This window comes from Chenopodium album, chromosome 3 (assembly GCF_948465745.1).
Source record: "Chenopodium album chromosome 3, dcCheAlbu1.1, whole genome shotgun sequence".
Taxonomy (NCBI): domain Eukaryota; kingdom Viridiplantae; phylum Streptophyta; class Magnoliopsida; order Caryophyllales; family Amaranthaceae; genus Chenopodium; species Chenopodium album.
Genome location: NC_137836.1, coordinates 52,799,416 through 52,809,580, shown reverse-complemented (window position 1 = coordinate 52,809,580; position 10,165 = coordinate 52,799,416). Strand labels below are relative to the sequence as shown.

The window sequence follows — 10,165 nt, the reverse complement described above, 5'->3', positions numbered from 1 at the left end:
AGTTTTTTGTATAATAATCCTTATTCTCCTTAAATTAGACTATAAAAAATGGCAAAAAAAACAATTATGTGAAAAACGATATGCTATTTTCGCTTCCAAGTAGCTTTTGATCAATTTATATTAGATTAAGAGCAAAGCCAATGGTTGACCAAATCAATGGTGGTCATCAACTTTTTTTTATTAATATCTGTCTCTTCCATCTCATCCATACCCAATCACCATGCCCATTTATGACCATAAATACCCATTGGTTGCCCTATAATCATAATATTCATCACTAATTTAGAGAAAAAAAAAACTAACAGTCCACTCATACTGTGACAAGTGGCACATCCTTATTGTTTTCCCACCCTTTGCCAATGGTCATGGTCATGGCCATGACCTGGTCATTAGATTTCTCTCTCTTAAAGTATCATCTTTTGAGTTTTTTTTAATACTTTTTTTCTTTCTCTCTCTTGATGCCCATCTTAAATGGGAAACCATTGGCTTTGCTCTAAGGATATAGCTGGGAATTGAAAATAATGTGTAATACTTGTGGGTTCATGGTCCTTACACCATCGTTTTGAGGAGCTAAAAGAGGCTTTGATAAAGGTTAGTTGATTGAGAAAAATACGGAGCTAACAAATTTTTTCATGCCAAAAAGAGGACGATAAGGTTCTATCTTGTATGCATTTGATTGATCAGAAAATTAAAAAATAACTAACTGTTAAAAAGTTAACGTGTCTTGTATGGAGAATCTAAAAGTGAAACCAACTTAAAATGTTGTTATCCACACGAACAAAGAAATAGACGGTTATTTAGTCATATATAATTTGGTCAACACAAACTTTCATATGTGAGTTGTCACACCGTGTGACTAATCACATTTTTTTTTTTGAATGGTCGGGGTTATTTGGTCAATCAGGGGTCACTCACTCAGTGGGATTATTAGGTCATTACTTGATCTGAGTTTACTTACTCAGTTAGAAGTTTCCTAGTAAAGGGTTACTCAGTCAGTCAGGGTTACTCGTGTGTTAGTTGGTCACACCGTGTGGCCAATCACACACACAAGTTGTTGTTTTATGAATTATATAGTGAGAGATACCTCCCCTAAGTGGTTAGAGATTCCCTCCCAATTTTGAGAGAAAACTGGATCGATTCTCACCCTCGCCCTTGTGGCTCTCTAAAAACCGAAAAAAAGAAAAAAGAAAAAAAAAAGGAAAAAATGCCTTGATTAATCTCAACTTTAAATTGTCTCGCATGCCAATAATAATCCCTACTTTTGATTATTCACTATCACTTCCAACTTTGTATGGGATTAAAAAAATATTATACCCAAATGACTTGAAACCGGTTGAAGAGGTAAATTTTGCTGACTTGTAATTAATTGCACACGTGTCGCAACCTGATTGGTTCAAAATTTAAAAAAAAAACAAAAAACAAAAAACAAAACCACCACCACCCTCAATCTTGCCGGAACCCTAACCCCAACCCTCAATTCCACCAGAAAACGGTCTGCCAACCTCCGACATCCACCAAAAACCACCGACCATCCTCCACTACTTATCCCCGACCCTCGAAACCACCCACACAGTCGGTTTTCATGGTTGATTTTCGGGGAAGAGGGTGAAATCGAGGGTGGGGAAAGGGAAAGGGGTGGGTTTCGAGGGAAGGGGGAGGGATGGGCGCCGTTTTCTAGTAGCAGGGGAGGGGTTTTCGGGGGTGGGGGAAGTGAAGGGGTGGGTTCGAGGGAAGGGGGAGGGTTGGGTGTCGTTTTCCGGCAGCGGGGGAGGAGTATTTGGGGGTGGGGAAGGGAAGGGGTGGGTTTCGAGGGAGGGGAGGGCTGGGCGCCGTTTTCCGACAGCGGGGGAAGGGTTTTCATGGATGGAGCTGATTTTCCGGCGGGGCTGGGGTATGGTGTTTTTCGGGATAGGGTTGGGGGGCTGAGTGTGGTGGGAGCTGCTGGGCATGGGTTGTTTTTGAGTTTTTTATTTATAAATTTTTTAAAGCCAATTATAGGCTAACACGTGTCTTGTAACCTGTAATATTAGGTTGGATGACCGGTTGGGTGCAATAGAAATTAGTAGGGTATAAAGTTGGGAGTGATGGTGAATAATTGAAAGTAGGGATTATTATTGGCGGAAGAGGCAAAGTTGGGATTAATGGTGACAATTTTTCCAAAAAAAAAAAAAAAGAATTACCAAACTTATAGTTATTTGGTTTTAGGATCAAATTCCGCTTTTATTGACTGTTTAGTTTTTTTTTACTTTTCTTACCCTTAATAAAATAATTTGTATGACAATTAATAGACAGCTTACAAAATCAAATCAATTATAAACGCAATTTAATAGCTTACATATAGAAAATTATACAAGATTCATATTTAGAATAAAGGAAAAATTAGAAAAAATAATCCTAACTTTCATCAATTTTGGTAGAATAATCCTAACTTTGGATTATTATGGAATAATCTGAACTTTGGGGGGTTTTTGTTTTCTTCAATCCCAAATCGGTCAATGACCTATTATATCAGGTCACTTGACACGTGTCAAATACTGATTGGTCCAAATTTTTAAAAAAATAAATAAAAAACAAATATCAGAAAACCATCCAACTTCCCTTCCACCACCGATCCAACTTGATCACTGCACACCACCACAACCTATCCTCCCAACCCACTCTAACCTCCATCACCACAGCCCAGGCCGCCGCATCTCCCCCACCCCTTGAGTCGCTGTTTTCTCCTCTCCCCGAAACCCCACTGTAGACACCTAAAAATGTCTCCCCAAAACCAAACCTGATGATGAACAACCTTTCATCGCCACTATTGATCGGGTTCAGTATTTAATCCCGAGAGTGTTTAAAAAATCGTATTTAATTAAATTCAATTTTTGAATAGTCCATGGATCAGTCTCGATATTTAGTCAAAGCATAGTTTTTTATTTTTTTAATTTATTGTTTTATTTTTTTTTTTTATTTTGGCCCAAACTTTTTATTTATTTTATTTTATTTTCTTATTTTAGCCCAAATAATAATAAAAACGGAAATGGCCCGAAATTATCAATCGGCACTTAAAATGCTGAACGAAATTAGGGTTAAAAATGAATTTAGACGGAAAAGCGGACTGAAAACTCCCGCATCACGGCAACAGTCCACCGTGTCACGGGAAACTTTCCCGTCTGACGGTGGGGTTCCCCGTGACACAGGGGTTTCCGTGTCCTTTCCGCGTAAACCCTTAACGCGTTTTCTCCCCCCGTTCACTAAATATTTCCCGCGTCACACAAAAGTACACCGTGACACGGGAATGTTTCCCGTCTGACGGTGGGATTTCCCATGTCACGGTACACTTTGCCGTGTCGCGATATACTTTTTTAGGGTTTTTATCATTTTAGGGTTCCGTGTGTTCTCTCAGCACATTGTTTCTATAAATACCCCCTCATTTCTGATGTACGGGGCATCAATTAATTCTCTATTTTTCTCACCTCTATGCTCTAGCATAAACACTAGTCTACCCTTCTTCTTTCAAAATTCCTTCTTCAAGCACTCCCAGGAGTCCATACTTTACTCGTGGTTCTGTCCTTAAGCCAAGGCGTGAAAGGTAGAATTGTTTGAGGGTTTGGCCCAAAATCAACTCTACTTAATTTAATTTAATTTAATTATTGTTTTATTATTATTTCCTTGAAGTTACTAACTCATTTATTATTTTGTACTTGCAAGCAAACAGAATCAAAGTAAGAATTATGTTCCTTTTGTTTCTATTATTTTTCTAACGATATGATTTTATATTGTTGGAATTATTGTTGAATTTCTTCCAATATTAATGTTGATTTTATTAATATTTATGATCACCATATTGCATGTTTAAAGGGATATGTAATTGAAAATCACGCCTAATAAGATAATTTGGACAACCGGTTTAGGGTCCTTTTTAATCTTGTTATTTAATTCAAGTGATCACAAATATTTTAGAATTATGTGTTGCATTAATATTTAACCAATTTAGCCTAATAATAGTTTGGAGTAAATTGAATATTTTGTTTGTATGCCTTTGAGATCGCAGGAATCACTTTTCACTATAAGAATTGAGTAGAGGTCAATACGGGCGAAAGTGACTCCATGACTCACTTCGTACCATCATCCCCGATCCTCCTTTCGTGGTTCCGAACCATATGGAGTTAGTAATCTCATGGATTATGTATGGGGTGTAACCTTCATGGGTCAATCGTTGTTGCCTATCGTTGTCCCTTATCGTGGTTGTCTTTTTATGATCCGTGAACGGTTTACAAGTTCCTTACAAACTTGTTGTCGACTCCCTATTTTATTTGTCCCTAATCATATTATGTCAATTCCCACTTCCTATGAGTGCCAAGCATATTCACACATGCTTTTAACGTAGGAGCACTTCGAGCGACGCCTACACCCACACAACCACCGAATCACCAACCCAAAACAACCGTAACCCCAAAATCCCAGCCACGAAACCGGAAAACACTCCTCCCTCACCTTGAAACCCTAACGTCTAGGGTTTTTGATGGTGGGGGAGGGGTTTTTGGTAGTTTTCGAAGGGGGGTTGGTGGCTTTGAGAGATTTTTGTGAGTGGGACTGGTGGCCGGTTTTTGGGGTTTCGAGAGTAGGGTTGATGGTTTTAGGGGTTTGACTGGCGGCGTGGGAGTTTCAGGGAGGGGGTGGTGGTTTGGCTTGAACGGCGACTCTAGGGGTGGGGAAGGCCGGCGATACGCCGAGGGAGGTGGCTAGGCTGGGTGGTTGGGGCTTTGGCCGGTGGGTTTTTTTTATTTATTTTGTTTTTTCTAAAAGATTATTTGTTTTGTTTTGATTTGTATTTTTTTTTTATATTTTTATCCAATTAATTTGTGACACGCGTCACTTTAACCAAAAAAAAAAAAAAATATTAACTCATTCAATCGGTAACCGGTATTTGGGATTGAAGAAAATGAAGACCTCCAAAGTTCGAATTATTTTAGAATAATCCAAAGTTGGGATTATTCTACCAAAATTGATGAAAGTGAGATTATTTTTTCTAATTTTTCCTAGAATAAAATATCTAGAAATATCATGTAAATTATCTTGTATTTAAGGAGTAACTTGTAATAATTGCATGCGTCGACGTAATAACCAAAGTCTAGCTAATGCCAAGCAAGTGAGCAACCAGGCTTTTACTCAAAAGGAATAAAAATTAAAGTTATTCAATAGAAGATTGAAAGTAATTTAAAGATATACACATATGATCCAAATCTATAAATGGAAATCCAACTAAGGCAGCATTATTAATCTTGCTAACCTTAATAATGCAATGGAATCTTCAATCTTAAATATTAAATCTTAATGGCAATTTGAGTGATTGGTGAGTGGGGTGGAGGTAGGAGTGGAGTAGAGCAATCAATAAGCAAAAGAGTACTACATAAAGCAAACATTTTGTATTTTTTCGTGTTCATGAATAATCACTTTGTATTCTATTTTACAATGTCTATAAAAATAAATCTTTAGATATTTAATATCAAAATTCTTACACTCAACTCATGTGATGTATGCGGAGTTGCGGACCCTGTCCTCCACTATAGTAATTACAAAAAAACTCCACTATATATAGTAAGTTGTGGCATAATAAGTGTGATACTTGGTAATAAGCTGCAAAAAATAAAGAAAATGGAGGCTACTCGCAGCTTATACATTAGAGCAAAGCCATTTCTGGCTGTTATATTTCTCCAAATTGGGCTTGCAGGAATGGATATTCTCTCAAAGGTTGCACTCAACCGTGGGATGAGCAACTATGTTCTTGTTGTCTATCGCCATGCCGTTGCTACTTTTATCATCGCTCCGTTTGCTCTTGTATTAGACAAGTAATCATATGTATCGATTTCCTTCATCTTAACACGAGTAATTACGTAATTATAATCGTGATATGAACGGAAAAAAAAAAAAAAACTAATCAATTTTGTGCAGGAAAGTAAGGCCTAAAATAAGTGACTAATGTAATTTTGCATAAAATAAGTGTAATTAATATAGAGATTATGGTAGCATGCATATATGGAGGAGTGTTTTATTAGTTTACTTAACAAACTAATCAATTTTGTGCAGGAAAGTAAGGCCTAAGATGACCGTATCAATTTTCATCAAGTTGTTGCTTCTAAGTCTACTTGAGTAATATTGCTTTCATGAAATGATCTATTTTATTTAGCTAAAAATTCATTCAAAATCTTGTATTATATAATGTATACTAATTGAATTTTTGAAATGAAACTTTATCTACACTGTTAGGCCTGTTATTGACCAAAACCTGTATTACATGGGTATGAAGCACACGTCTGCGACATTTGCAGCAACGATGGTTAACATTCTCCCTGCAATAACATTTCTAATGGCATGGATTATGAGGTAAGAAAAAAAAAACTATCTTAATAGTTACCTTATTTTATTTTATTTTTATTTTTGAAAGGGTCTTAATAGTTAGCTTAAGGGCTTACTATATGCTAGTTATATCAAGTGTCGAGTATGTCTGACAATCGTACACAGTGGCCGAGCCAAGATTTAAATAATGGTAGGACATTGTACCGTCTTAAAATTCTCTTATCAAGCACCTAAAATTTGTCTCCTTAAACATTTATAGTAAAATAAAAAAAAAAAAGACACAACGACATAATACAAAGCAATCATGAAATTAAAGAATGAATGTTCTTAATATCAAGATTCAAATTTATGTAACGTAGTATTCTAAAATCCATCAAATGTTACCCGGGCTTATTCAAGACTTTAAGTAATGACCCATTTAATAAAAAAAATCTTCTACTTATGGATTGAACATCACTAAACACATATTCATATCAAATAGCATGAATCAAAATATCAATTTTAATTTGAGTATGATATTAATAAAATTACAACCAAAGCAGAGGAAAAAAAAACAAAAATTAAATGTTAGACATGAAAATTGAACCCATAACCTTTGATGGAAAAATCAAGCTAATGTTCTAACCACTAGGCTACTAGTTATCTTAATTGTAATTATGAACTTTATGCACTTTTTTTTTATAGCTTGTTAGGGCACTTGCTCTACCAGGACCTTAGTTGGCTCGGACTATGATCAATTGATCATACTCGCTCAATTATGATAAGTGTCCATAATGAAAATTCCCCCTTGTGTCTAAGGATGTTCGTTAACTTTTCTATTGCCTATAACAATGGTGGACAGACTTGAAGTGGTGAAGTGTAGAAGCCTCCGTAGTCAAGCAAAGATAGTAGGAACAGTGGCGACCGTTGGCGGGGCGATGATGATGACACTAGTAAAAGGACCAGCTCTTACATTTTTGTCAAAAAATAGCGTAACTGATCATGGTGCAAAATCACTAGATATTAGTGTTCATGACGCAATTAAAGGTTCCATTATGATCACTATTGGTTGCTTTAGTTGGGCTGCTTTTGTCATTCTTCAGGTATGTATAACTGATGATGTATATGATTGGATTTTCTACTACAATAATTCAATACTTTTTACTTTATAACCCATTCCTAACTAATTATAAAGTCACATTTCCTTTTTCTTTTTTCTTTTTTCTTTTTTAAATTAATAAATTTATCCTTTCAAAAAAAAAAAAAATATAATAATAAATTTATTTCTTTGTTTGTTTTAATGTAGGCTATAACTTTAAACACATATCCAGTCGAGTTATCTCTTACAGCATGGATATGTTTGTTGGGCACATTAGAAGGTACCGCGGTTGCACTAGTTATGGAGAAGGGAAGATCCCATGTATGGGCAATTGGATGGGATGCCAATTTATTAGCTGCGGTTTATAGTGTACGTTATCCCTCTAAATTTGAAAAAGCTAAATTGATTGAACATAGTCTTGCTTATAAAATTGTGATTGAATTGATATTTTATGAATATAACTAATTTACTTGTAAAAAGAGAAAAAAAAAAAAAAAAACCCCTAGTATTATGTGACTCATTAAAAGAAACGCATATGCTTGAAAACTTCTAAAATGAAAGTTGAATGAACTAAACAAACAAGTTGGCGTGAAAATTGTTTCCTTTTATATATAATTAATAAAATCTCCCCACGAAAGTATGTATGAGTTAATCACATGAATAAAATGTTGACACATAATGAAAAGTATCATATTACTTTATTATTAATTGTCTTATATGTACCGTGAAAATTTAAATGGCCACACCATGCTAATTATGTGATAGGAACTTTTCCATTATATTGATGCTTAATATAATTGGTGGTATGGGCCCTACAAGGTACAGTGAGTCAGTGAATATGCTATGGGCCTATTGGCTGATCAAAGAGACCGCCTATGCATAATAACAAGTCTCTTTGATCAACACTAAAATTTTTTTTTTCTCTTTTCCAGGGGTAGCATGTGCTACCCCTTGTTACTTCCTAGGTCCGCCAATGTCCATCATACAAGAAAATTTAAATTAGAAATAAGATATGAATTTGTGTTTATCATTATATTTTGTCATATTAAAAATTTTTACCATGCAATTTCCTTGAAGTAAAAACCGTATTTTACATGATTAATTAGATTTATGCTAATTTATACTACCAATACAATAACATTTGGTTAACAATTATTATAATTGATTAGTTGAAGAAGCAATAAAAATGAGCAAATAACAAGAAAAACTTATGATATATGTACACGTTGTTGTGATTGTAGGGTATATTTTGTTCGGGATTGTTATATTTTATTCAGGGAGTTGTAATGAAAGAAAGAGGACCGGTTTTTGTCACGGCTTTCAGTCCTTTGTGCATGGTCATTGTTGCTATTTTGAGCACCTTCTTAATGGCGGAAAAGATGTATCTTGGAAGGTAATTTCTTACAGATATAAATAACATTTGTTTTTAATACTTCACTAAGACTAGTAAAAATTAAATGTAAATATAGTCAAGTTGTATTAATTATTGTGTTAAAAGTCAAGTTGTATTAATTATTGTGTTAAAAGTCAAATTGTGTAAATTATATTATACGGATCATATTATTATATATATTGGTGTGAGAAGTTCAAATAATTATTATTTACTTTAATTTTGTAATGTGACTTGCTGTGTGAATTGACTAATTAATTAAATTTAATTTTGCAGGGTATTTGGTGCCATTGTAATTGTAGTAGGCTTGTACATGGTTATTTGGGGAAAAGGCAAGGATTATGACACTCACACTCCACCACTTGATGAAGATAAAACAACAGACCAAAACATTAGCACACAAATACAATTACAAGGTCAAGTTGAAGATCAAGATGTCAACAACAATTCTCATTGCTTGCATATTAATCAAGATCATATTCATGTATAGCTTTGATATATTTGGACTAATTATCAACAAAGTAACCCATTATTTGTGATAATTATTGTTGACGAAGAGAAGGGGTCGGATCAATTTCGATTTTTGATTTCATCATCAACCATATGTCTGTAAAACTCGATCACTAGCTTATTTTTCAATTATGTTTACGTTTTAACTGATAATGAGATATCTAATTTTCGATTCCTAACCTTTGTATTAATGAAAGATGGAGGTTGCTCATGAATCAATTAGATTCTCTTTAGTTCCAGAAAAACATTCACTTGATGTGCATATATATAATGAAAATAACTCTTGTATAAGGTAGGGCTAAGGGCTTTTTTTGCTACCCTAAGTGTTCCAATTTAAAGATAATTATTAAAGTTATTCAATGCCTTATAATTATTCAATGACCCGAGTTTATTTGTTAAAACAACACTTACTCTATGTGTTGGAATCAGAACGAAGTAGTGGATGAATTATGTTCTTAAAAATAAAAATTCTAATGTGGTCACTCTCCTTTATGACCATCACTATTCTTCAATTTGATTGGCTAATCTATCTTTCTTAAAATTGTTTGTCAAACCCCTTTTTTAATTTTTCCTATTTAAAATACATTTATATTTTCTGAAAATTAAATTTTGATTTTTTGAAAATCTATTTTTTTTTAAAATTATTTTACATAAAACAACTTTTAATTAAATCAAAACATAAAATTAAATTAAATAGTTATAAATAAAAAATTGTTCTTCATTGTTCTTCGTGACATGCTTATTCAATGTTCTTCATCTATGAAAGAATTTAACATCTAATTAGTGTTCTTTTTCCTCTAATAGCGATTGCGCAACGATTGACATCAAAGACATGGCTAGAT

At 34.2% G+C, this 10,165-nt stretch overlaps 1 protein-coding gene across 2 annotated transcripts; it reads left to right on the top strand.

Moving 5' to 3' along the window:
- Positions 1 to 5,387: 5,387 nt before the first annotated feature.
- LOC145623982 (WAT1-related protein At2g37460-like) lies at positions 5,388 to 9,502 on the top strand. 2 transcript variants are annotated; one of them, XM_081676898.1, is made up of 7 exons: positions 5,388 to 5,837; positions 6,076 to 6,138; positions 6,256 to 6,372; positions 7,187 to 7,427; positions 7,631 to 7,792; positions 8,665 to 8,816; positions 9,090 to 9,502. In XM_081676898.1, the coding sequence occupies exons 1-7, from the start codon at positions 5,644 to 5,646 to the stop codon at positions 9,301 to 9,303; spliced, it is 1,143 nt and encodes a 380-aa protein (XP_081533024.1). In that variant the 5' UTR covers positions 5,388 to 5,643; the 3' UTR covers positions 9,304 to 9,502. The 2 variants fall into 2 exon arrangements, with proteins under 2 accessions (XP_081533024.1, XP_081533025.1); XM_081676899.1 differs by having other exon boundaries at positions 5,631 to 5,739.
- The last annotated feature ends 663 nt before the right edge of the window (positions 9,503 to 10,165 follow it).

Bases quoted from the DNA above. Each gene is read 5' to 3' on its own strand.
- LOC145623982 (XM_081676898.1), top strand. From the start codon at position 5,644: ATGGAGGCTACTCGCAGCTTATACATTAGAGCAAAGCCATTTCTGGCT. The intron at 7,428-7,630 runs GTATGTATAACT...GTTTTAATGTAG, and splicing joins CTGCTTTTGTCATTCTTCAG to GCTATAACTTTAAACACATA. The intron at 8,817-9,089 runs GTAATTTCTTAC...TTAATTTTGCAG, and splicing joins GAAAAGATGTATCTTGGAAG to GGTATTTGGTGCCATTGTAA.